The sequence below is a fragment of the Entelurus aequoreus genome, linkage group LG15 (assembly GCF_033978785.1).
Source record: "Entelurus aequoreus isolate RoL-2023_Sb linkage group LG15, RoL_Eaeq_v1.1, whole genome shotgun sequence".
Taxonomy (NCBI): domain Eukaryota; kingdom Metazoa; phylum Chordata; class Actinopteri; order Syngnathiformes; family Syngnathidae; genus Entelurus; species Entelurus aequoreus.
In genome coordinates, this window is record NC_084745.1 from 12,714,157 (window position 1) to 12,742,025 (window position 27,869).

The 27,869-nt window shown below is 38.0% G+C and overlaps 2 protein-coding genes and 1 long non-coding RNA gene across 10 annotated transcripts in view; 1 reads left to right on the plus strand and 2 right to left on the minus strand.

Annotated features, from left to right (window-relative positions):
- Positions 1-8,858, minus strand: LOC133629843 (uncharacterized). Its single transcript, XR_009821128.1, has 5 exons — positions 8,373-8,858; positions 8,231-8,304; positions 5,816-5,946; positions 5,416-5,716; positions 1-406 (listed from the first exon to the last, which is right to left on the minus strand). It is a non-coding gene; the product is annotated as an uncharacterized LOC133629843 (long non-coding RNA).
- The window catches only part of flt1 (fms related receptor tyrosine kinase 1), a 100,503-nt gene extending 89,796 nt beyond the window's left edge, over positions 1-10,707 (plus strand). For 3 of the 8 annotated variants that reach the window (XM_062020875.1, XM_062020874.1, XM_062020876.1), the window contains 8 exons: positions 95-217; positions 5,445-5,556; positions 5,624-5,723; positions 5,812-5,917; positions 6,020-6,102; positions 8,240-8,309; positions 8,387-8,472; positions 8,535-10,707. In XM_062020875.1, coding sequence (XP_061876859.1) covers positions 95-217; positions 5,445-5,556; positions 5,624-5,723; positions 5,812-5,917; positions 6,020-6,102; positions 8,240-8,309; positions 8,387-8,472; positions 8,535-8,646 — 792 coding nt within the window. In that variant the 3' untranslated portion in view covers positions 8,647-10,707. Of the gene's footprint in view, positions 1-94; positions 218-4,395; positions 4,575-5,444; positions 5,728-5,798; positions 5,919-6,019; positions 6,103-8,239; positions 8,310-8,386; positions 8,473-8,534 lie in introns of those variants that run through there. The other 5 variants (XR_009821126.1, XM_062020878.1, XM_062020877.1 and 2 more) reach the window with 5 other exon arrangements.
- The window catches only part of pan3 (poly(A) specific ribonuclease subunit PAN3), a 22,930-nt gene continuing 5,715 nt past the window's right edge, over positions 10,655-27,869 (minus strand). Inside the window, exons 7-19 of the mRNA XM_062020886.1 lie at positions 27,755-27,869; positions 27,554-27,658; positions 27,436-27,493; positions 26,290-26,451; positions 26,083-26,199; positions 24,009-24,110; positions 23,337-23,502; positions 16,680-16,767; positions 16,456-16,595; positions 16,257-16,386; positions 14,154-14,218; positions 13,920-14,058; positions 10,655-12,123 (exon numbers count right to left, since the gene is read on the minus strand). The exon at positions 27,755-27,869 is cut by the window's right edge and continues 103 nt beyond it. Coding sequence (XP_061876870.1) covers positions 11,983-12,123; positions 13,920-14,058; positions 14,154-14,218; positions 16,257-16,386; positions 16,456-16,595; positions 16,680-16,767; positions 23,337-23,502; positions 24,009-24,110; positions 26,083-26,199; positions 26,290-26,451; positions 27,436-27,493; positions 27,554-27,658; positions 27,755-27,869 — 1,528 coding nt within the window. The 3' untranslated portion in view covers positions 10,655-11,982. The remainder of the gene's footprint in view (positions 12,124-13,919; positions 14,059-14,153; positions 14,219-16,256; positions 16,387-16,455; positions 16,596-16,679; positions 16,768-23,336; positions 23,503-24,008; positions 24,111-26,082; positions 26,200-26,289; positions 26,452-27,435; positions 27,494-27,553; positions 27,659-27,754) is intronic.

Consider the following 27,869-nt stretch of genomic DNA (forward strand, 5'->3'; position numbering starts at 1 on the left):
ATACAGTAATTAGTTTTGGCGACTGAAGGACACAGTGATGACTTGAAGAGATGTTTGCGTTCGTGTGACGTTTATTTTCCGACGTGGCCTGCAGTGTATACACAGAGACCTGGCGGCACGCAATGTCCTCCTGTCAGACAATCACGTGGTGAAGATCTGTGACTTTGGACTGGCCAGAGACATCTACAAAGACCCGGACTACGTCCGCAAGGGAGACGTGAGTACATTTGCAGTAATCCTTCGTTCAGCGCATCTCATTGGTTGTGGGTAATTAATGTTCATGAAGTAGGATTCCTTTTTAAACTTGAATACTTCCACAGCTCGCAGCTTTTCTTCTTTTCCATAAATGTCCCTTCTTTGCCTCTCGCTTTTCAAGAGGGTTCACTCTGTACATCTCTCCCAGCACCTGAGCATTTGTTCAGAAGCAGAATTAAACAGAGTGAATGCTCTTGTCAGTCATTACAAGCTTTGTCTCTGTGGGGGGAGGCGGGATGGCAAGCCGTAGAATAATTACTCTGTATGATCAATAATTCCATAATGTAGGATCATTTAAAGCCTTCAGTAGGTGATTAGCAAACACAAATGGAATATATTCTGTCACTTGTGCCTCGTTACAACCAGGTGCGGCGCTACTCTGTCACTTGCAGCCAACAGTGCCATTAGTTTAAGGAAAAGATCTCACCTTTATGATAGAGGAAATTAAATGTGGTATATTTATAAAAGAAAGTAACCTAGAAATGCTTGCAAGATAACATTTTTATAGAACAGAATATATCTTTATTGTCATTGTACAACGCAATTGTAAGCAAAACTAATTTAGTGCAAATTCATAATAACACATAAAAACATATGAAAGAATGAATACAATAATAAAATGTATTTTAGAGTGCATGCTTCTCATGTGACTTGTTTATACAAACTACATCAGGAGGTTACAGACGGCCACGCTTTACTTCGCAAAATAGACACGAATTTTAGAATAAATAGTAAATGTTTATTTACATTAATTGTTTTCCCAAACGATGTCTGTAACACGGCAGTAAAACGGTTGATTAAACAAAACAGAAGTCATCGTCATGGACCAGCTAGCTGTGAACGCTAGCTATTTACATAAAATAGATATAAAAATAGCAAGCACACAGCTCACATGCACAGTCCTTATTGTCATCTTGTGTTCAGCGACACTATTGCTCTCGGGTAAAAAGTGTTCTTAAATCTGTTTGTCCGACATTTTATTGTCCTGTATCTCCTGCCCGAGGGCGGCAGTTCAAAAAGTTTATGATGTTTTGGGCCTTTTTGAGGCACCTGGCACTGTACAGTTCATCCAGGGAGGGGAGGGTGCGTTTCTCTCTGCCGCCGTGCAGCTGGCATACCACACACATGCAGGATGTCAGCACACTCTCTATTGAGCAGCGATAGAAGGACACAAGCACTTTTTGTGACAACTGGTTCTTTTCGAGGAGTCTAAGAAAGTTAAGTCTCTGCTGTGCCTTTTTGATGGTCACTGAGGTGTTCATACTCCACGACAGGTCTTCCTCCATCTGGATCCCCAGGAACCTGAAGTTAGAGACACTTTCCACATAGTCCCCATTGATGTACAGTGTTTGGATGTTTATCGGTTTTTTTCTTCCGCTTCTTTTTTTTTTTATACATAAAAGTCGATTCCTGGAAGGAAAACCCACATTGGTTCAAATTATTAATTAGATAAATGTTGGAAAATGGCTAAAAGTAAAACAGCCCTTAAATTATCTTTATTGGAGAAATATAAATAAATGATAAATGGGTTATACTTGTATAACGCTTTTCTACCTTCAAGGTACTCAAAGCGCTTTGACACTATTTCCACATTCACCCATTCACACACACATTCACACACTGATGGCGGGAGCTGCCATGCAAGGCGCTAACCAGCAGCCATCAGGAGCAAGGGTGAAGTGTCTTGCACAGGGACACAACAGACGTGACTAGGATGGTAGAAGGTGGGGATTGAACCCCAGTAACCAGCAACCCTCCGATTGCTGGCACGGCCACTCTACCAACTTCACCACGCCGTCCCCTAAATATAAATTGTTTCAGATTTTTTTTTAAATACATATATACATATACCGTATTTTTCGGACTATAAATCACAGTTTTTTTCATAGTTTGGCCGGGGGTGCGACTTATACTCAGGAGCGACTAATGTGTGAAATTATTAACACATTACCGTTAAATATCAAATAATATTATTTAGCTCATTCACGTAAGAGACTAGACGTATAAGATTTCATGGGATTTAGTGATTAGGAGTGACAGATTGTTTGGTAAACGTATAGCATGTTCTATATGTTATAGTTATTTGAATGACTCTTACCATAATATGTTACGTTAACATACCAGGCACGTTCTCAGTTGGTTATTTATGCCTCATATAACGTACACTTATTCAGCCTGTTGTTCACTATTCTTTATTTATTTTAAATTGCCTTTCAAATGTCTATTCTTGGTGTTGGGTTTCATCAAATAAATTTCCCCCAAAAATGCGACTTATGTTTTTTTCCTTCTTTATTATGCATTTTCGGCCGGTGCGACTTATACTCCAGAGCGACTTATAGTCCGAAAAATACGGTATATATTTTTTAAATGTATTTCAAATATTTTGTATCCTATTGTATTGTATCTCTTTATTTTACTAACACTTTGTCTAAAGATGTTAATTTGCGTTTGACGTGATTCAAATGATCTGTACATTTTCAATATGTATCCATTGTGTGATCAATTGTAAAATATATAGAATATATATATATTTCAAAGGTAAAACTGCAGCTTTAGCAACACTATATACCATCGCTGGTCATGTTTTACTGTAGCAAATGGTCCTGAATAATTCTTAATTTTGAACTTGTGGTACAATAGGTTGTCATTTTTACACCTGGCAACACTGGGAGCAGCAACAGTGCCACAAACACTGCAAGGTAACAAAAATGTCAACACCTATGCTGCATTTGTTGGGAAGTGACAGCAACAAAAAAGACATCAAAACAAAACTGCCCGACGCAGTTTCTCCAACTGGGGGAAAAAACTCCACTTCAAGATGTTTAATATTTATGAAAGTTAAATTTTTGCCAACAGAGCTTGAGTGCATATTATTTGTACTTGTTAGCAAAGTTAAACGTTACTGACCTTTAGGGGTGTAACGGTACGTGTATTTGTATACATCCGTTTCGGTACAGGGGTTTCAGTTCGGTACGGAGGTGTACCGAACGAGTTTCCACACGAACATATTAAGTAGCCGCCTCCGTCTCTTACTCTACACAGCATCCAGCATTGTCCCACCCACACAACCATCTGATTGGTTACAAACAGAGCAGTAACAGCCAATCAGCAGTGCGTATTCAGAGCGCATGTAGTCAGTGCTTAGCGTTTAGCAGGTGAGCATCAGGCAGCGGACTCTCCCCAAATTATAATAAACAGCTCCCAGTCAACTACTAGCAACATCACTATGAGCCCGTTGACCTTCTAGAAATATAAAAGGCAGCTCAGCTCGCTCGCAGTCCTGGCTTGAGGTGATTCGCTTTTAGCGTAACATTAGCTTATTTTGCGGTGTGTGTGCCTGTGCTACGGACAGCAAAGCCCTGTCTGTTATTTCACTTGACCTTTTTCTGTGTTGATTGAGCTGTGTTGAAGCAGCAAAAAAGGACATTATGTTAAATGAAGAGTTTCTGTCTCTGATAGTTGATATAATAATGAAACTGCATCATAAAGCCTACATGAACTCCATGGTGTTCAGGGATGAATAGTCTCTCCTATTGCTATTGTACTATTTTTTCAGCTATAGTTACATTAATCATTAGTAATGCAGCAGCCTACTTTTCAATGGCAGGGTCTCTATCACATGTTGATAAAAATATAACATTTACATATTAAAAATCAACTACAGGCTTCCCAAATGCTGTCATAAATTAAGCATGATGAGTTGACTTGCAACTAACTGTTTAATGTTGCATTTTTTATATGTAGAAGAAAAGTTTTGTCATTTTATTTAATCTGAGCAACAACTTGAGGCAGTTTAATGTGGATTAACGTGGGCACAATTATTATAGAGTCCCCAAATTTAAATATGTATCTAAAATAGGTGGTTAATTGGTTAGGTATTTATGTATTTGCATATTGGGTTTTCTGCTGCATTTATCTATTGTGTTTCTGGTGTTAAATGTATTTTATATAGATCTTGGTGCATTTATGTTGAGACAATTTATTTAAAATCTGAATTAACTTAAAGGGAAAATATTAATCCATTTTCTTGCACTTGTTTAATTTTTAAGTGTTTGATAGCCTAATTAATAATTGTAAATTATGGGATTGATAATTGATTGATTTTTTACAGCATGTTAATCTTGTGTTTTGTCCTTAAAGGTTTTTCACCTCCTAAAGAAGCTAATGGCTACTAAAGACAGCTAATGACAGCTAAAGAAACTAAAGTCTACTAAAGTCTACGAACACTGCTAAAGACTGCTAAAAAGACTAAAGAAGAAAAAAGAAGCTGTTTCTTCGTTGGAAAAACTGCTGCAAACTAAAGGAAAATAAAAGGAAAGGAGTAACTACGGTCTGGTCTTTTGAGTGAAATCCAGAAGCCACATTCAGCATTGGTACATCCCTTCAAGTGTGGGATAAGCACAGTGGAAAAAAGCAAAACACTTGACAAGCACTTACCAGTGAGCTGCCTCTATTTTTTAAATGTTATTTATTTACTAGCAAGCTGGTCTCGCTTTGCTCGACATTTTTAATTCTAAGAGAGACAAAACTCAAAAAAAATGTAAAAATCCAAGAAAATATTTGAAAGACTTGGTCTTCACTAACTGACAAAGAAACAGATAACAGATTTGGTGTCCAGTTCAAAGTGTGACATGATTTATTTAAACATTTGAGAGTTGACTTTTGTATTTTACACAAGTTATTATTCGTACAAACATGGTGCAAAGTAATTCATGATTTGTTCAAAAATGATAGTGGTTAGCTAGTTAAAATGGGATATTGTGATTTCACAAGACTGTCTTAGAAGTGATCATTTGAGAATGTTCAATTTGAAAAATGTGCACTTAGAGAAAATATAAAAATAAAGTGTTGCATATTGATATTTATCTGTTTCTATATATATTTATTGTGAGAAATCATTAAGATGATCAGTGTTTCCACAAAGATAAATATCATTAATTATTAATAATAACAGAGTTAAAGGTAAATTGAGCAAATTGGCTATTTCAGGCAATTTATTTAAGTGTGTATCAAACTGGTAGCCCTTCGCATTAATCAGTACCCAAGAAGTAGCTCTTGGTTTCAAAAAGGCTGGTGACCCCTGCTCTATATCATGATCGCAAGACAAATACTGTCATGTGAAAAACACATAAAAGAATATATGTATATAAAAAACATCACCTTGTCACTGTGCTCTGATTGGCTGACAGGCCCGCCTGCCTCTGAAGTGGATGTCTCCAGAGTCCATCTTTGACAAGGTGTTCACCACACAAAGTGACGTGTGGTCCTTTGGCGTTCTCCTCTGGGAGATCTTCTCTCTGGGTAAGAGCTCTCACTCCCCGGGGAGTCCTGTGCAGTTGGTGCATGTAACGCCACGGGTGTCCACTAGGAGCGTCCCCGTACCCCGGTCTCCACATCGACGAGGACTTCTGCCACAGACTGAAAGCAGGAACCAGGATGAGAGCGCCGGAGTACAGCACAGCTGACATGTGAGGGAGATGAAATGTGATAAATGTTGACCTTGTGTGTGTGACAGTGTGTGTGTGACAGTGTGTGTGTGACAGTGTGTGTGTATAGTTACAGCACAATGCTGGCCTGCTGGGATGCCGAGGCCAGCGAGCGACCCTCCTTCTGCCAGTTGGTGCAGACCCTGGGCGACATGCTCCAGTCCATGGTGCAGCAGGTCAGCTTGGAGGGACTCAATCACTTTGTCTGGAAAATGTATCAAATATTAAGATGTGAATACCAAAACACTCAATATGACTACTAATATACACTTTGGTAGGAGGGGAAGGACTACATTCCTCTGGGATTACTCGTAGAACACGGAAAGTGCACACAAAAAACTCTTGCTGTCACCAACTTGAGGTAAGAATGATGGACTATTTATTCATCCAGTTACTTGGAAAAATACTTCAGTTACTTTAAAAAAATGTACCAGGGAAATTACTACAGATAAGTATTAGTTACTTAAAAAAAATACTAGAAAAAAGTATTAAACTAGTACAAGTATTAATTTGTTGCTTTAAAAAAAAAAAGATACTAATAAGTATTAATTTGTTGTCATAAATATTTAACTAGTATAAGTATTGGTTACTTTAAATAACACAAGATTAAGCATTAAACTAGTATAAATATTAAATTGTTACTTTAAAAAAGGATACTAGTATAAGGAATGATTGGTTACTTTTAAACATTTAAAAAAGATAATTTAACTATTAATATAATCATATTAGTATTGTTTACTTAAAAAATATATATATATACATTTAGTGTAAGTATAAAGTGGTTACTAAAAAAAATAAAATTGAATACACATTAAACTAGTATGAGTATTAATTTGTTACTTAAAAACATACTAGTGTAGGTATCAAGTGGTTACTTTAAAAAAAAAAATAGAATATGTATTATATTAATTTGTTACTTTAAAACATATACTAGTGTAGGTATCAAGTGGTTACTTTAAAAAAAACAAAACTAGAATATGTATTATATTAATTTGTTGCTTTAAAAAAAGATACAGCTGAGATAGGCTCCTGCACAAAAATGGATGGATGGATGGACTAGTATGAGTCTTCATTAGTTGCCATAAAAAATATTATACAATTTTTTTTTCAAGTAACAAATACTTCTACTAGTATAAGTATTGTGTGGTTACAAGTTTATTGCATTTGAAAGGGTATACTTCCATTATCATCATTCAGTGGTTCATTTGGTCTCAAAATTCATCATTTGTAGGTCAATATTTTGTCGAGAAAATGTGTAATCAGCCCAGGCCGAGCTAGATGCTCCTTTTCACTAGGGATTTATTTTTACTGTTATGCTGACTGTTTTTTTTTTTTTTTTTAATAATGAAACAAATTTAAATAAATAAGCTGCAGGGTTCAAAGCGTAGCAAAAAAGTAGCAGCCTACAGTCCGGAATTTGTGGTATTATATTATTTGACAACTGTGACAATTCACTTTTTTAATAGTTAATTGTGTGTCTGATGTAGGGTTGTACGGCATACCGGTACTAATATTGTACTAATGAATCTTATTCGGTACTACACTGCCTCTAAAATGCTTCACTACACACATAGCTCACCGGTGTCACAATGTAAACAAACGCCATGGGTGGATCTACACCTAACATCCACTGTAATGATACCAAGTACTAGTCGATACTATGATTACAGCAATATTTTTTATGGTCACAAAATCTTTATTTCTTTTTTTTTCAAGTTCATATTATATTTATAAACTCAGGAAATATGTCCCTGGACACACGAGGACTTTGAATATGACCAATGTATGATCCTGTAACTACTTGGCATCGGATCGATACCCAAATTTGTGGTATCATCCAAAACTAATGTAAATTATCCAAACAACAGAAGAATAAGTGTTTATTACATTTTAACTGAAGTGTAGATAGAACATGTTGAAAGAGAAAGTAAGCAGATATTAACAGTAAATAAACAAGTAGATTAATAATCCAGTTTGTCCCTCATAATATTGACAAAATAATAGGTAGATAAATGACACGATATGTTACTGCATATGTCAGTTGTTTGTTTACTTACTACTAAGACAAGTTGTCTAGTATGTTCACTATTTTATTTAAGGACAAACTTGCAAAAAGAAACATATGTTTAATGTACCCTAAGATTTTTTGTTAAAATAAAGCCAATAATGCCATTTTTTCGTGGTCCCCTTTATTTAGAAAAGTATTGAAATACATTTTGGTAGCGAGACAACCCTCGTCTGATGTGTAACGCAGTACGTGTAGTACTTTTACTACCTACTTTTTCAGGGCGTGTTTTTTACTACATCTTATACCTCTCGGTGTTAAAAGCTAAGAAGGAGAATCTGTATTCATTATAAAATATTAATAGTGTTTTGATTTTATTTATTTTTGTTGAATTTTGTATTTTTTGTTGCACTGTGTTAAACTGCACATTATTGACAGGAGTATTTTCAAAATGAGCAAATATTAAAACATGACAAATGTTTACCTTGTGTAGTTACATGCGGGCTGTGGCCACGCTGCACACCTTCCAGGTTCCCTGTGAGGACGACACTCACCAATCTGAGGCAAAAACAACACAATTAAAGACACAAAGGTCAAGTGGCGCACACAAGTGTGTATTTATTGACCTGTGGATGTTCAGGAGGAGCAGAGCGACAGCGGCATGGTCCTTCCATCAGAGGAGCTCAAACGTCTGCCGTGGGACGACAACAACAACAAGCTCAGCAGGTTATAAAAAAAAGATGATTGTCAACATTTTCCTCACCTTCAGTGAAACACTTCCTGTGCAGATCATGTTTCCACGGCAACCAGACGGCCATCTTTCCACACGACTGGAGTTCCGATGATGGGAGCTCCCCGCCCCCCGACTACAACGCCGCTTTCCTCTACCCTTCACTCTAACGTCTTCCTCGCCATTGTCAGCAATAAGCAAATGTATTTACTCACTTTCTGTGATTTAATTGTCGTATTGGTACCACATATCACCATGTGTGAGGGGACAACTCTTTTCATTGAAACACAATATATGCTGGAAATAGTTAAGGCACTCTGTGTGTGCGTGTGTGTGTGTGTGTGTGTGTGTAGGGGAACTAAGGTCACATCATTTTGTTAAAAAGTACATATGAAAAGCACTTTTTTCCCGCAACGTAAGAAAAAGAGTACCGTATTTTTCGGAGTATAAGTCGCACCGGCCGAAAATGCATAATAAAGAAGGAAAAAAACATATATAAGTCGCACTGGAGTATAAGTCGCAGTTTTGGGGGAAATTGATTTGATAAAACCCAACACCAAGAATAGACATTTGAAAGGCAATTTAAAATAAATAAAGAATAGTGAACAACAGGCTGAATAAGTGTACGTTATATGAGGCATAAATAACCAACTGAGAACGTGCCTGGTATGTTAACGTAACATATTATGGTAAGAGTCATTCAAATAACTATAACATATAGAACATGCTATACGTTTACCAAACAATCTGTCACTCCTAATCGCTAAATCCCATGAAATCTTATACGTCTAGTCTCTTACGTGAATGAGCTAAATAATATTATTTGATATTTTACGCTAATGTGTTAATAATTTCACACAAGTCGCTCCTGAGTATAAGTCGCACCCCCGGGCAATCTATGAAAAAAACTGCGACTTATAGTCCGAAAAATACGGTTAGCATTTTTTCTATATATTTGCCAGGATTTAGAAGCGTCCTGATCCGATATCAGGAAGAAAAAAATCTGATATCAGACAGCATGTAAAATGTGCGATACACGTTGCAGCTATGTTGACTTGTGGAAACTTGACAGCGAAATGTCCTCCAATAATTGTAGTCAAGTCATTTACAAAAAGGTCAACAAGCTAGGCGATAGGTTGCTAGCAGCTACACAACAGCTAAGCACACAATATTGCAGTGTAAAACAGCACTTGTCAACATAAACAAGTATCAAATAATTATAGTTGCTATGACTCTTAGAAAGTATTTAGTAACAAACGTGTCCACATCATTCAACTTACTGTGTCATAGGCTTAACTAAATGAATTACTGTGGCCACGAGGGGTCACCAAAAACAACAATACCACTCCACTTCAACTTAAAGACCGCATACAAGTCCATTCTAGACGGTTAACGAATAAGATTAATGCTTTTCAGAAGTACAATTCTCTGACAAATGTCACTTGACCAAACATTTTAGAACTTTCCACACATCAAAATAAAAGTATGTATGATTCTTGCTGATGATCTATCAAATCAATATCAGTATCATATTGGAAGTGAAAAAGTAACGGAAACTATTAATATTTACATAAATAGAGTAATATAAGTATAATTTTCAGAGCATACAATATCAATCAATCAATCGTTTATTTATATAGCCCTAAATCACAAGTGTCTCAATAAGTATTACAATGTTTTTAAAAAACCCTAATAAACATTGTTTACAAATTGTAGGGTAAACTAAGTACTGTTTCCAAAAAACTATGTTGGGAAAAAAAGCTTTAGGATATAACATCTTAGGTGTTTACATTGGTCAAAAAGTGCACTTATTTCCTACAACATTAGCAAAATAGAACATTTTCATGGTTATTTTATTATTATGGCTGTCAGCAAAGAAAAATTCATCATTTAGCCGCACCGTCTTAAAAGCCGCAGGGTCCAAAGCATAGGAAAAAAAAGTAGTGGCTTGAATTTACGGTAATATATAGCAAAATAATTGAATTAAAGACTTCCACCTTTTTTATTTTTTTTTTATTTAGTAGTAATTTTGTTCAGCTATTGAAAGCATAATGTGTATGATTGACAGGGTGACCTACTGTAACGTATAGATGCTGTAATCTTTGATTATTATTGTTCAATGTGTTTGTTTTACATTCATGCACTAACTTGGATATCATTGATGAAAGTAAGAATGTATAAGTTTTGGTATTCTTTATTAAAATACTGCTGTACACACAAATATTGCAAAGTTTGAGACCATGTACACAAGAGGGGCAAAAAACCTACAAAGATGACGTGTGTGTGTGTGTGTTTGGGTTGATTACTGGAGTGTGTGTTGGCGTGTGGACGACGGTCACGTGACGCTGTGTGAGAGGAGTGGGGGGTTTTGTGTGTGCGTGTATGTGTGTGTGTTGGGGTTTTCTAAAGCACCACATTCACCTTTTTTGTCTGGCTAAAAAGAGAAATAAGTAGTAAAATGATCCAAGACGGTCGGTACTCACCCCCGCCGGCCTCCCAACCACAGAGCAGAAAGCAGCTCAGCCCAGACGCCGTTCTTGGGTTTCGCCTCGCACCTTTTTAGCTCTATGTGACGACGTGGTCCTTTTTTTTTTTTTTTTTTTTTAAACGTAACATTTATGAAAGCTGGGAGAACCCCGGAAGCGGCGTTTGGGCTCAGACCCTTTTCAAAATCCTCACTGAGCTTTAAAGGGGGTTGTCCATCTTGTGTTTTGGAAACTAAAACATCTCATTCCTGCTGGCATTGGTCCAGAGTAGACTTCACTTCCCATCATGCACAACTCCACCAGGATGAGGTGCCTCAGAAGGTAGGAAGGAGGGCGGGGGGATGTCGAACATTCCACAAAGAGGCAATAGAAAGTCCCAAGATGGAGGCTACAGGCAAGTGCTGCACAGCTAAACCCACACCGGCGTCCTCAGTGCCACCTCGGTGTCCGTCAAAGAAAAGTGGGAGGGGTCACGTGACAGCCCCGCCCACACAGCATCCTCTCCTCCGTCCGCCCGTGTCCCGCTTTCCAGCACCTCAGTGGTTAGTCCTTGTCGACGCGTCCTGTGATGTCCAAAAGAAAGCCCCTCCCATGATGCGGTCCGTAAAAAAGGATCTTGTGTGACTGTGCACCCTGTAGGCCTCTCACACGTGTTCATAAAAAAATAACCAAAAAATTAAAATCTTAGTGCATCCTCCTCTGAAAGAGAAACCACAGCGGTAGAAAGAAAGGATAAAAGCAGGAAAAATAGTTCAAAAAACCACAAAGGTTTGCTTCTCGCTTTGTTCCCCAAATCTAAAAAATGTCACAAATGGCGTCCTTTTTTTTTTGTCCTTTTGTTTTTGGGAAAACTAAAAAAAATACACTTTTAGAAAAAAAAGCCTTCCCGGTAGGTGGACAGTGTATGTGACTGAGGTTCACGAAGCCCCGCCCCGCTTTGCCTTCGCCATGCCGATGTCACCACGAGCCCCCGGATGTCCGCCGTAGTGCAATTGTGCGCTCCACACCCCGCAGGGGGTGCTACAGGGAGCCGGAGGCGGCCGCCTGCAGCTCCTGGAAGGTGCTGTCGAAGCAGCGCTTCAGGTCCGAGTAAGTCACCACCAGGACGCTTTTCTCGTCCCGCGACACCAGGCTCATCTTCTCGGGACCGCCCGAGTCCAGCTGGAAAACAGACAAACATGTTTTAAATATATGCACAAAATTAACTTGATCTAATTCATAGCGATGCAGTGTTTGCCACGCATTCAACAACAAAAAGTTTGTGATTTTAATACTTTCGGCAGCAAAATTTACAAGTAAATGTAAATAACAAATAAAAATGTAAATACAGGACTGTCTCAGAAAATTTGAATATAGTGATAAAGTCACATATTTTCTGTAATGCAATTAAAAAAACAAAAATGTCATACATTCTGGATTCATTACACATCAACTGAAATATTACAAGCCTTTTATTATTTTAAAGTGACGACTCATTCTGTATTACACTATAGTAATAAAATAAGCAGCAACAGATAAAAATACAAATTGTCTTTAAATATATATGTATAAAATGTTATGCAAAATATGATGACATCATTGACAACGCCATGGCAAAAACAGTGACATTTTAGATACGAAATATTGAATAAATACAATACAACAAAATACAGTACAAATAAGTTTTAACAGTAGTTTTATAATGAAATATATTTTCCGTGGAGAGTGGACTTCTATGATATATCCTTCAAGCTGCTTTTCCATCAAACACACCATTAGCAGCTTCTCCATATTTTCATGGATAAATGTTTGGATATTATTTGAATGTCCTTGGCTGACGTTATCGGCTTCAGTATGGTGCAGACTAGCAGTGCTACGCTACAATTGGTTCACCTAGCTACACGCTCCGTCATGTTTTTTGATATAATCCAATGAAGATTATTTGCTTCTTCTAAGCCCTGTCTAGCCTTGTATGAATGTATAAATAAAGTTTTGTCCATTACTAGCTAGAAGTCAGAAGCTTTGGCCCAATATTACATGGTTCACTGTTAAATTTGATAAGCTAACTAACGACGGGGAGGCTCGTAACTTAAATTTTTGCTCGCAACCTAAAGCATAATTAGCTGAGAGATCAGGATATTTCTACATTTTCTTTACAATACATCAGAAGCGAATGTGGCATATACAGAATAAATTGTTTTAAACAAAAAGCAACAGAATACAACAACAACAAAAAAGAAAAATAGAAGAAACTCACTACCTCAATCTCAAATGCTACTACACTGGACCAAATATTTATTTCAGGCCACCATTATCCATTATAATAATAAAATATTAATAATAATAACAATACAATTATAATGAATGGTAACAATTGTTTAATTATACTACATTTAAATAAAAATGATTGTATTATTACCGTATTTTTCGGACTATAAGTCGCAGTTTTTTTTCATAGTTTGGCCGGGGGTGCGACTTATACTCAGGATCGACTTATGTGTGAAATTATTAACATTACCGTAAAATATCAAATAATATTATTTAGCTCATTCACGTAAGCGACTAGACGCATAAGATTTCATTGGATTTAGCGATTAGGAGTGACAGATTGTTTGGTAAACGTATAGCATGTTCTATATGTTATAGTTATTTGAATGACTCTTACCATAATATGTTACGTTAACATACCAGGCACGTTCTCAGTTGGTTATTTATGCCTCATATAACGTACACTTATTCAGCCTGTTGTTCACTATTCTTTATTTATTTTAAATTGCCTTTGAAATGTCTATTCTTGGTGTTGGGTTTTATCAAATAAATTTCCCCAAAAAATGCGACTTATACTCCAGTGCGACTTATATGTTTTTTTCCTTCTTTATTATGTATTTTCGGCCGGTGCGACTTATACTCCGGAGCGACTCATAGTCCAAAAAATACGGTAGTTAAGAATGATATATAAAAAAATCCTCATCACTGACTTTGTTGAGGCAGGAGACTATGTGGCTGAGGTCGATCCAGGGCGTCCCGGCTTCTGTCACCTGATGGAACAGGTGGTCCCGGAAAAGTTTCAGCAGGTAGCGGTCGCCAGTTTCCGACCACGTTGGGTCCTTCTGAAACCTTTGTTCACACGGAACACAATTCCGGTTCCTCAGCAACAATGCCACAAATGAAACTAGTGTGCAAAAAAAAAAAAAAAAAAAAGATTTACTTACTCTGGCCTCTCATTGATGGTGCCCAGTTTGGCCAAGAGACGGAAGAGGCGGCCATTTTGCACTTCCTGAAAAACAAGCTTTATCTTAGTACACTGACTTGCACTTCACTCAATGAAGGACAACTTTTAACCCTTGGGGCGACCTGGGACCTAGGTGGGTCTTTTTTATTGCCTTTGAAGATGACATCATGCAACAGAATTATAATTTTTAGATGTCAGCAAGATGTAATATGGGCACAGGAGTTGTAAAGGAACTAATCTCATACTTTGCATTGTCCGACCTCTGCTAAGTTAATCAAACAATGTACTAATATGATCCACTTCAAGAAACTCTTCAAACTTAGTGTTTACAAAGTACAAAGAAGAAGAACCATGATAAACATTCTGAATTTATTTCATCCATCCATTCATTCATTCTCAAAATAATCTTACTCATCTCACCATACGAAATATAACACTAATTATTATTTATTAATTTTTATTGTGATTACTTATGGAGTATATTGTGAATAAATTGAGAACAGGAAAAGAACAAAAGTTTTAGCAACTGTTATGCAAAAGAAAAGGGGTAGGATTAAATAAGCTCTGCTTCTTCCTACTCCTTTTCGAACATGTTGAAAAGAGAAACTGGAAATTGTGATGTATCATGTTGTATGCTTGCATGTCCGAAATAAACTCAAACTCAACTCAAGTTTCTTTTAACACAAGCTATCGAGTAAGTATAGATTGGAGTTTCCCGTGGCCCTTTTGTCCCCCATTGACTCCCTTTATTAATGGCCATTTTCCCATGTACAGTAAACCTGTTATTTCAAAATGCTTTTTCCATGAAAACCAAATAAATCCAAGAATTTCCCTTTGAAAAAGTGCAAATCCTATTAAAAAGTGTAAATTGACCCCTTAACCACCACACAGAGCACCATATATTTATATTAGACGTATAGTTGATTTTAATCTGCCAACATGAAATAAAAAACATGTTGGTGACTTGGTAGTGATGTAAGAGTTGTGTAGATGCGGTTACAAAAATTGTGTGTGCATGCACAAAAATTGCATAGTTTGTATTTTTGCCATTAAAAAAACAGGGTTTTCTTTGACAAAAACATAAAACAAAAACTGTTAAATCAACGAACAGATCCGTAGATATGGAGATGTAAGCGTCGAAAATTAAAAAAATTAAAAATATGTGTAAAACTTATGGGGCAATCTTTTGGACCAGTTCGCTCACAGCAAGTGCTGCCGGTTGAAAAAGTACTTCATGTTTCTGCTTTAAACCAGAAGTAAAATAGTCCATAGCGTTTCTGCTCGTAACAACGTTTGTAAGTTTTACATTATAATTACCCATAAAACAATTGGTACTCACTAAACCGTCCCATGTGTGATGTCTGTAGGAGTGTTTTCATGCATATTTGTACGTGCGGTCGTAATGTAATCAAGCTAGCGCCATGTGCATTAGCTATCATGCTTGCACATTTACGAGTGTCTGTGTTAGTATTATCAACTTGCAATGGCATTCTGTTTGTATTGTTTTAGTTTCACAAATTCCTCAATTAACTCGCCGAAACGTCACCGTGGAGTTATTGAGTCTGTTTAGCTGATTGGAGAGGAAGGATCCACAGCTCGTGGGTCCATGACGATGACTTCTGTTTTGGTTGATCAGCCGTTTTACTGCCGTGTGACAAGCACCGTTTGGAAACATTTAAGGTAAGGAAATAAATATTTACAAAATATTTTATACAGGTATACATCTGCGGCTTATTGTCTAATATATGTACAAATATCCACTTCTTCTCAAATTTGGTAGGTGCGGCTTAAATACCTGTGTGCTCTGTAGCCCAGAATTTACAGTAGTTTTAAGACTTGGATGACTGAAACCCTTTAGAGTGCCCGAGACCTAAAACATTCACCACATTTTAGGGATGCTTAAGGGTTAATATGTACATCTACTTGCTAAATATAGCGACAAAGTGGACAATTTCTGCTACGTCTTATTCTTGTTTGCGTGTTTGTATCAATTTGGTATTGAAGTATCGATACCTTTGACAACCCCATAGGGGATGTAGTGGAAAAGGATAACACCCTTGTTCCCAGACTTAGCGCCACAAACCTTGGCCAGGTCCTCCTCAATGACATCATTCCTCATCTGCGACGCATCCAGTTGTGTGTAAAAGCGAGCCCCGATCATCGGCATGATGTCGTTGACGCTGCGCATGCGGGACTGCTCAGTCAGCAGATACCTGCCGGAAGTAAGTCCATGTCAATAAAAGACCTGCGGGGTTTTAACGTCTGCAACAACTTTTTCTTACAGTATGAGGTTCTTGAGGTCTGAAGAGTAGTTGATGGACACCAGCTCCATGGCCTTCTGCAAGTTGTCCCTCTGAATGCCGGCCAGCGAGTTGCACGCCAGCGCCAGCACCACCTTGCCCAGCGACACCAGGTCGGCTTGCTAAAGGGACAAAAATTATGATGAGAGGACGCTCATCCACTCGTGTAGACATGGGATCAGACTAATTCACGTTATGGACACGACCTGGTACTGTGGCATCAGGGCAAGGTGGTTGGTCTGACTGTTGTCAAACGTTAAGACGTCAAACACGCCGACACAGTTCACCCTTAACCTGTACACATAACACAAATGTGACTTTTTAAAGGTTATTTGTATCAATAAACAAGTGCTTGCTGGTTAAAAAAAAAAAAGGAAGCTGAAAGGGAAAAGAACTTCCACTTTTAAAGTGTTACACTAACACACCTAATAGTTTGAGGTTCTGAAAGAGAACTAAGAATATATGTTGTACCTGCTTGTAAAAAGACTACGTACTTAGTTACATCCGAAACCATGATCTGCAACCTGCGACTTTTTCATGCCTCCGCTCCCTTTGGCTTTAAAGAGGAACTGCACTTTTTTATGAAATTTGGCCTATCGTAACACTTTTTTTTTTTTTTTTTTAAACAATTTTAAAAGATAATTAAAAAAACGTTTAAAAGATATGGTTAAAGGCCTACTGAAACCCACTACTACCGACCACGCAGTCTGATAGTTTATATATCAATGATGAAATCTTAACATTATAACACATGCCAATACGGCCAACTTATAAAGTGACATTTTAAATTTGCCGCTAAACTTCCGGTTTGAAACGCCTCTGAGAATGAAGTATGCGCGTGACATAAACCGGCGAACACGGGTATGCCTTCCACATTGAAGCAGATACGAAAAAGCTCTGTTTTCATTTCATAATTCCACAGTATTCTGGACATCTGTGTTCGTGAATCTGTTTCAATCATGTTCATTGCATTATGAAGAAGGAAGCTGAGCAAGCAAAGAAGAAAGTTGTCGGTGCGAAATGGACGTATTTTTCGAACGTAGTCAGCCACAACAGTACACAGCCGGCGCTTCTTTGTTTACATTCCCGAAAGATGCAGTCAAGATGGAAGAACTTGGATAACAGAGACTCTCACCAGGAGGACATTTGACTTGGATACACAAGACGCCTGTAGAGAACTGGGACAACACAGACTCTTACCAGGATTACTTTGATTTGGATGACAAAGACGCAGACGTGCTACTGTGAGTATGCAGCTTTGGCTTTTTTTTGCGTATGTACGTAACTTTTTAAAAATATATAAGCTTTATGAACCTTGGGTTAGGTGAACGGTCTTTTGGGCTGAGTGATTGTGTGTGTTGATCATGTGTTTGAATTGTATTGGCGTGTTCTATGGAGCTAGGAGCTAGCAGAGGAGCTAGGAGCTAGCATAACACGTACCGTACCGTACGTGCGCGTCACGTACGTAACTTTTTAAAAATATATAAGCTTTATGAACCTTGGGTTAGGTGAACGGTCTTTTGGGCTGAGTGATTGTGTGTGTTGATCAGGTGTTTGAATTGTATTGGCGTGTTCTATGGAGCTAGGAGCTAGCAGAGGAGCTAGCATAACAAACACGCAGGTGTTATTATGCAGGATTAATTTGTGGCATATTAAATATAAGCCTGGTTGTGTTGTGGCTAATAGAGTATATATATGTCTTGTGTTTATTTACTGTTGTAGTCATTCCCAGCTGAATATCAGGTACCGTGAGTATGCAGCCTTGGCTGCTAAACATTCGATAACTTGACCGTATGTGCGCGTCACGTACATAACTTTTTAAAAATATATAAGCTTTATGAACCTTGGGTTAGGTAAACGGTCTTTTGGGCTGAGTGATTGTGTGTGTTGATCAGGTGTTTGAATTGTATTGGCGTGTTCTATGGAGCTAGGAGCTAGCAGAGGAGCTAGGAGCTAGCATAACAAACACGCAGGTGTTTTTATGCAGGATTAATTTGTGGCATATTAAATATAAGCCTGGTTGTGTTGTGGCTAATAGAGTATATATATGTCTTGTGTTTATTTACTGTTGTAGTCATTCCCAGCTGAATATCAGGTCACCCCTGGCTCTCACAGCATCTTCCCTATCTGAATAGCTTCAACTCCCCACTAGTCCTTCACTTGCACTTTACTCATCCACAAATCTTTCATCCTCGCTCAAATTAATGGGGAAATTGTCACTTTCTCGGTCCAAATCTCTCTCACTTCATGCGGCCATCATTGTAAACAATAGGGAACTTTGCATATATGTTCAATTGACTACGTCACGCTACTTCCGGTAGGGGCAAGCCTTTTTTTTATCAGATACCAAAAGTTGCAATCTTTATCGTCGTTGTTCTATACTAAATCCTTTCAGCAAAAATATGGCAATATCGCGAAATGATCAAGTATGACACATAGAATAGATCTGCTATCCCCGTTTAAATAAAAAAAATTCATTTCAGTAGGCCTTTAAAGGGAGTCACCGTTGTAGCCATCAAAGCCTCTGAAACAACTTCAAAACCCTCCAACATTGTATATACACACTGCAAGGCCATTCTAAAACCTTAATTCTTAAAAGCTCAATTTTGGTTTCATCGGACATCACATGGACAAAGATAAGACCTTCTGGGGGAAAGTTCTGTGGTCAGATGAAACTAAAAATTAAAAAAATAAAATATACATATGCGCACGCACACGCACACACACATTTTTATATATATAAAATGTAGTAACAGTATAATGACACCTTCATAATAATGTAATATGTACAATATTTACCCTATTTTAATCATTTTAATCATTTCTGGGACTAAAATATTTCGCGCACGCATGTCTGACTTCTAGCAACAAATGTGTGTTCCTACTTCCGGAATCAAACGAGAGTGTTTTCTAATCATGGCAGACTTGGTAACGTACAAAAAAGACAACTATTTTTAGAGAAATGAGGATTTACAACCTTATACTTTTAAAGCTAAATATACTGCTGCTCCAAAAAGTTCATTGTCTTCTTATTCATATACTTTTCACAATTTAAAAAATATGAATATACTGCTGCTTCTAGAAGTGAGCACGAAGGAAGAGTGAGACGTCGGCGCAGACGGAAGCCAGGAGAATAAGGTGTAAGCAATTTCGACATAAATGGCGTGCTTACCCAAAAACAACAGGACATATCCCCAACCAGCTGGACCAGACAAACAACTGTCCATCGAGTGAGTCACTTTAATATTGATTATGATACATGCAGCATGTCATGCATGGTATTACAACTACACTAAATAATTGTCTGGCTAGCTGTGTATAAACAAAACATGAAATAATACTTTACAGATATTGTAATAGGATTGTTCATGTTTTTCAGTCAGTACAGATTGGTGTCGTATCACAGTGATGTGCATTACAAACTCAAACGCATTTCTGTGGTTGTAGAAGCTAGCGTATCCCTTTCCATTAGTTTTTACGGCTAATACCGAAGCACGCCGATGTGTTTCTACGCTAGAAAGTGTTTGCTCTTACAGTAACAATATCGCTACAGCTTGGTTATTATACAGGTTACGGAACATAAATTAAGTATAGTTAACGGTTTTTGAATGCATTTTTAAAGTGATTTAGAGGTAGAATTGATTGCTCACATTAGCTGCTAGCTACCTCGAACGAGCCAATTTGTATGTTAGAAAGCGAAAAAACAATTATTGTGAACAGTAGGCAAAATTCCAAAAAAGTGCAGTTCCCCTTTAAACAAAATGTCAATAAATAATGGTATTTGTTTTAATGTTCAGTGATATTGTAATATTAAAATAAAATATATTTTAATATTTTGTCGATTGAAATGTACGTCATTTTTGCTGACAAGCAATTGTATTGTTTTAAGCGGTCAACCCCTGGTATGCTAGCAATGGACACATCAAAAAAGATAAGATTTCTGATGAAAATCTAACATTTAACGCTTCATGGACAGATTAATTTGCATTCACTGTTGGCAAGGTCGGTTCACGATTGTGCTTTATATATATAGGGAGAAAATAGCAAACAACAAAAAAATCAAATGTTAAAAGACATTTCCAGAACGAACGAGCGCCGCATTCGCAGAAAAATGCCCTAATGGAAAAGAGCATTTTCGGAACAGCTGCGGAAAGCTGATCAGAGCAAAAATACTTGGTGAATCGTTTTCTGTCTAGTGTTCAATTTTATAAATGCTATAGTATGAGTGTAATGAAACTATAAGTGGTGGTGGCTACCATCATTTTACGGATCAAAGAGTTGGCGGTGGGTTTTATTTGGTGGGAAATGGGCTCAAATTTCTCTCGTGATGCTGAAGGTTGCCGACCAAAGTCCTAGACGCTACATACTGAGGAACTGTGTAAGTATACTACTTAGCAATACGTAGTAGTAAAGACACAATCATAGTTTAGTAGTGTGTGATTCCTATAAATTAGAGATATCATGGCCTAAAATCTAAATCACAATATATGTTGCAGCCTCCTGCAATAACAATATATAGCACAATATATTATTTGGCACATAAATGATAATAGAGCTAATTCAAAATGGGTTCCAAAGGCTCATCATTTGGCTGCTGAAATATGCAGTAACATATTGCATCATTTCCTGTTATTTTATCATAACTATTATTAATCTACTTGCTAATTTACTGGGAATATCTGGTTACTTTCTGTAGTAAAATGTTTCGTTCTACACTTCTGTTAAAAAGTAATAAACACTTATTCTTCTGTTGTTTTGATACTTTACATTAGTTTTGGGCAATACTACAAATTAGGGTATCGATACAATACCAAGTACTTACAGGGACAGCATTGGTCATACAAATGTTGATATTTAAAATATTCAAGATCATTGAATGGTTACATTTTTTATCGCAATTATAATCAGACAAAAACACAGAATGGTGGTATAACAACATCAATCACATATTCAAGTTACGTCCTAACTTACGTCCGGAAATGTCTGTTAGAAGATAACAGTAGTTAACAGGGAAGCAATGATGCTCGATATAAATCTACACGGAACAATGAGCCACCTTTATTTATTGTGATCCTGCGTGTCATCAAACGCGTGTGTTTGTCAATCAATCCATTTCTTTTATTGTCATAATAACACTTAAGTCATACATGTCAACGAGATTTTGTCTGGGCTTCGTCTAGCGGCATAGAAACTGCATTGAAGTGCAGGTTGACAATAGTTTACATTTTAGCATTGTCAAGATCGCGAATAGAGGAGTGTGGGGGTGGGAAGAGTCAGATGTCTGATGGGTGTTACGTTGATGTTGCAGCAATGCAATGTCCAGAGCACAATTATTGAGGTGGTGAAGTGTGAGGTAATAAGATGGTGTGTGTAAGAGTATGTGCGCGACCTTCCTGTTCCACCGTCGCAAAAGTCAAGACTCCTTCCAATGTAATTAATGTTCAATCCGCGTTGTGTCTCGTCCCCCTTACACAACTGAAAGTGTAGCCCAGAAGAATAAAATATAGAAAAATGGCTAACACTAGCATGGAAGTTAAAACAACATTGACAAGGAGCAGCAACTTTAATAACAGACTTTAGCTGCAATCCTGCCCTGAATGGGGACTAGCAGGCAGGCACAGAATGTATTTGTGACTGAACTACTGTATTGGCTCTTACTGGGAATATAAATACACCTATTCATTTAATCAGAAAAATACATGTTTATTTTTGAATCACTTTTTGTTTGTGTTTGCACAAAGATTCACCTCTTCTGACATAACATTGACTGAAAAACACTTTTTTCCAGTTATTTTTTAGTTTGTGGTTAAAAACATTTTGTTCCTGAAACAATCATTAACGTGTTTTATGTGTTGGTACACATTATTATACAGTACTTCAAATTCAAACTGCCCTTTAAATTAATTTCATTCACTATAAGCTACAGTATTTAAGTTTTAAAAACTCCACAATCTGGGTCACCGCTTGCCAAATCACTGGTAAAAAGCACTGATGTATAAAAGTAATCAAATAATACAAATATTTTACCATTTTATAGTGATGTTTAGAAAATGTTAACTTGAAATAAAAGTTTTATAGCATTCATTACACCACTGAGGGTTTTTTTTACTGCAAACTGAAGTTTGTGATGACAAGCAAAAAAACTAAATCACTTTTGAGAGTTAAAAAAAATAAATTCTCTTTACCCCCACAAAACGTACTGCAAAAGAAGTGAAGCTGTGGCCCTAAAACCAGATACGGACTGTAGCATGTGTTACCTGTATAATTGCACCTCTCTAGTAAACACAATTATATATACAAACAAAATGACAGTTGTCAGCTGTTAGCATATAACACCTTAATTAAAAATGGCCATGTCTGTTACAGGATACTGCAGTAGTAAACAGTAGGGATGCAACAGTACTTGGTATAATCCTGCACGGGACAATCTGCCTTTAACAAAAAAATACAAAATTGTGATATTGAGATCAGATGATATAAAATTTTTTATTGTCGTCATTTTCTTTGCCATATCCCCAAGCCCTAATCTGACAATAGAATTAAAAGCGCAAGTAACTACAACCTGTGTTGTTAGTAGTGCATACTTTGAAAGTAACTGTATAGTACCAGTACACAGTAGTTTAATAAGTGGCCCAAGTTGTACACACTTCCTAGTGTACACTTTATACAGTAGTGGGTACTACATTAAACACACTAATTGGTGTACACTTGATGGAATTCTCTATATCAGGGTGCCTGGTAGACTACGATCGACGTAATAGGCACCCCTGCTCTGTATAGTACACCCGCAGCCATTATTCACCTGGTGGTAAGTACTACTACTACTACTACTACTAATCACACTTTACAGTGTTGGTACACACCTGGTCTTGCCAGTGATGAGGATCTTGCTGGGGTCCATGACGCGACACGCCAGGCCTGCTGTGTGGATGCTGCGCAGGGCGGAGCTGAGCTGGACTATGTAGGCCCAGATCAGAGACTCTGGGAGCAGGCCGGCGTGTTGCCGCGGTGGCGGGGGATCATGTTGCCCTGCACGGACACACAATTTTTATCACCTCGTTATCACACTAACACAGCTGGATGGGTTACAATTAGACTTCCTCATCTTGTCAAGACATTTTCGGTCACTGTAATGTTAGCGGTTACAACCCTTACATGACAACAATTTCAAAAACATTAAAAAGTAAAGTATTGTTGTGAATACCAGACACAGACCAAACCCGCATCTGCCTTAAGATCAGTTTCAGCCACAGTGCCCCGCCCCCAAAGTACACATCTCTCTTGCGAAAGTCAACCATCGAATGTGGGAAACAATTTTTTTTATTACAAAAAAAAAAAGAATCCCCGACTTTTTGCACCCTGCTGCCTTTCCAGTCGCCATGCCTTAATTGGATTTGAGCGCCAGCGGGCAAACCTAAGCAAGTGACCTAATTAGCGCGTATTAGTGAGGCACAAAAACAAAGTGCGTTAGGCAGGGGGAAAAAAAACGTCGCTACAGGGGTGTGCAGGGTCCGTGTGCAAGAAGAGCAACTCACCCCACTTCCTCTTGGTGAAATAGGAGTCAGCTGCTGGGTTGTTGAAGTGCCTGCTGAACATAGTCTCTGCACCCGCGTGGAAATCGTAGGAGAACACCAATGCTGGAGGCAAAAATGGAGGGGAAAGTAGTGAAAGACGTTATTTATATATGATAAATATATCACGTTTAGATATATTAATTTCATCGATATATTGAAGTGGTTTTTTTTGCAGACTTTAAAATTAAAAACTTTTCCTCCTCTTGTTTTGGCATACTTTATGCCCCTCAGGAGCTTTGTCACCTTACTTCCTCAGCAGCACACCTAGCAAAACATGGCTTACGCTAAAGAGTCATTTGTGTCAAAGAAAAGTGTTGTTGGTACTTTGGTTTTGCGGTAACAGGCGTGGAACAAATGACTGCACGCTGCAAAGTTTTTTTAAGAAAGGCAGCAGCACAACAAATTTATTCCTGCATCTGAAGCCAGAAAAGTAGTTCCTCTGTGTTAGCGCTTACAATAACAATGTGGCTATAGCTTGGTTAATATGCAGATCAAAGCAAGTAAATTCAGCATTGTTGGCATTTAAAACATTTTTTTAGGAGCGCTTTATTCCCAATTACCTGCATTGTTAGCCGACTCATACTAGCAGTTTTCACCATGTATGATAGTGCGGATTAAAACATTCTAAAAAAGTGTAGTTTTCCTCTAAGTCTAAAGCCACTTTTATTAAGGACCAGGCTATTGGTTAAAAAAAACGTTTTAAAATTAAAACATTATTAGGAAGGCACAATAGATTGCAGAATTGTATTCAGAGAGTATTTCAGAAGGTGCTGGTGTTTTGGTTAGCAATGAAAGGGGCAGAGGATTCAAAGGGGTTTTACATGGGGGGAACGAACCAGGAACCCTCAAGTTGCTGGCACGGCCGCTCCACCCACCGAGCCTTGCTGTCGAAATTGAATTGATAATTGTTCTTGTGATTTTAATCATATTCTACTCTACCCTCTACTTCCTCAGGAGGCTAGGATCCTACAACGTCTGTACAAAGATGTTGAAGATGTTCTACGAGTCGGTGGTGGCGGGCGCCTTCTTGTACGCCGTGGCCTGCTGGGGCAGCGGGCTGAGAGTGAGGGATGCAAACAGACTGGACAAGTTGGTAGAGAAGGCCAGTAACGTGGCAGGAGTGGAGCTAGACTCTCTGGCGGTGGTGTCAGAGAGGAGAAGTCTAACAAAACTCCTAGGCATTATGGACAACACCTCCCACCCACTACACTCGGACCTTGCGGAGAGAATGAGCACGTTCAGTGGAAGGCTCAGACTCCCAAAATGCAACACGGAACGACACAGGAGGTCCTTCATACAGACAGTCATCAGACTGTATAATGAACATGTTCCTTGACTGCACTTAAATGTAGAATATATTTATATTATTCATATATTATATTATATATATTAATTATTATTATTATTGTCTATTGTGAGCGAACTGTGGTGCTGAATTTCCCCCAGGGATCAATAAAGTACTTTCTATTCTATTCAGTAATTATATCTAACCTACTTGCAGTTTATAACCTTGTCAAATGATATGAAACCATGTGATAATCAAAGATCACCATCAAGGCTTAGGTCAGGCTGATTACAAAAATAAGTACTAATATAATAAAATATATTGCAAAAGATGGGACTCATAAAAACTGATAAAAGGTAAATGTTTACATAAATTGTATGCAGTGCTAAAATAAATACATTCTAAGTTAAAATACTAATTTAAATAAACTATCAATAAAATTAAAGCGCAAATGAAAATATAGTTTCACCACTTTTTGCGCTCAAGAAACTTTTCGATGACTCTCGCTCCAGACTTCTTAAGTTTGTTTGATATTGTCATTACTGCCACAAGTAGTGGAAAAGTGTATTACAACTGAGTACAGCTGCGGCTCATACGAACCACAGCTGAGGAATATTTTTTGGCTGCCCTCTAGGGGGTGCTCGCAGATTAAAACACTGGACAAGGGTGTCTCAGGTGTTACTTCAGGTCATAATACTAACTTGTGTTACCAAGAATATACAAGGCAAGTGTAAAAGGACCGTGACTCACAGTGGTCTCCAAAGGCTTTCGTGGTAAAGACCTCCCTCAGCGTTACGGCGTTCGAATGCTGGATCTTCTTCCACATGTCCACCAACATCATGCACTTGGTGTTGACAAGGCGAAAACCTGCACACGTTACCAAACAAGCTTAGGGACAGATCCTAACTGGCCCTTAGGATGGTGAATGTGCACATGTAGCAATGTTAGCATTTGTACCGTGTATCCTCCTCAGGCAGTACGGCAGGTCGTCCTTGCTGTTGACCGCCTTGTAGCAGGACGTGAAGTAGCTGAAGTTGCTGGTTTTCTGCAGGCAGTTGGGCGGGGGGACGGGCTCCAGAGGGAACAGGCTGTGGTAGCTGTCCACCTCGGAAGGTACATCTGCAAAAAGCGGTTTATAGTAGGGCTGGGCGTTAAAATAATTGCAATAAACATCGCAATACACGTACATCGAAAACAGTAAAATATGTGTTCGATAATTTTTTTCTTTTTCAGCAGAAAAACTAGAAGTTGCTAAGCAAGGTTGGTTGCATGAAAAAGGCACTCGGGTAACCGAGCAACGCAGGAAGTGATCAGTGGGAGTGAAACGCTAACAGCCAATCAGGTAACAGTATCCACCTTTAAGTTTGTTTATGCCATCTTGTTGTCTCACAGTTGATTCTTTGCATGGAGTGAGAAGAGAAAGTAAAGAAGAGTGCTGCAGAGAGCCAAGACGTTGTCAATAAAACAGAAAAAGCCACCTCAGCAGTATGGCAGTTTAGGGGATTGTATTTTAAATAGACAAACTCTCTCTCCTCAACTCTTGTCCGTTCCCTATTCGTGTATATGGAAACAACAGGTAGGAACTTAAGTGCAGGACTGTATGAATAAATTAAATTGGAAAATGTAACAAATGTACTACTTTAAAATAGTTATTGTGCTCAATAACATTGCATAACAAATTCCTTATCATACTTAAGAATAACAGACCAAATTAAATAGTACACAGCTGTAACACCCTGGCACTAATCCTGCAGAGAATAGTCTCAGGTTTCTCTGGGTTTACATTTTCATACTTTGCACTAATTTGTTACATTTTATAAAGCACTAATGTCTCATTTTTGCACCTTCATTTTAAGAGTTTGTTAAGTGTTCAACGTGATATTAGAATTTGGTTTACAATGAGTGTTTTCTATGGTTGTGTTGACATTTTATTTTCTTTCTGCCTTGATAGCTGAGGGGATTACAATCAGAGATGGTTACATTTCAAATGTTTAGATTTAATGTATTTTTTCTCCTGCTCCTTATATTTCACAGGTCGTAAAAAATATAATTATTGATATCAGACTTAATTTATAGCAAATGTACTATAAATTATATATTTACCTGAATTCTCTGAGTGGTCGATCTGGGCCATGGTTATCAGATGCCTGTTAATCAACTCCTGCAGCAAGACGGCACAAGTTAGCATGGAATTTTTGTGAACAAACGCAAGGGGGAGTACCTGTCGGAGTTCGTCGGTCATGAAGAAGGACGGGGCATTGGCTTTGGGCTGCATGTAAGCCACATGGGGCGCGGTGGGGGGATAGATATGGTAGGTAGGAAACACCTGTGGTGAAAGCAGAAACACTGAGCTTCCCGTTTATTGAGAAGTGAAAACTGGGCAGAGTGGATGAAACTGAACCCTTGACAAAAACAAACGCACCATCCCAGACATCGGCGCCGGGGTGTTGTCCGTGTAGAAGTAGGTGGTCCCCCCCACCGTCTCCTTCTGGATCATGTGAGCGTTCGGGTCAGACGCCGTGGTGGGCACCATGTAG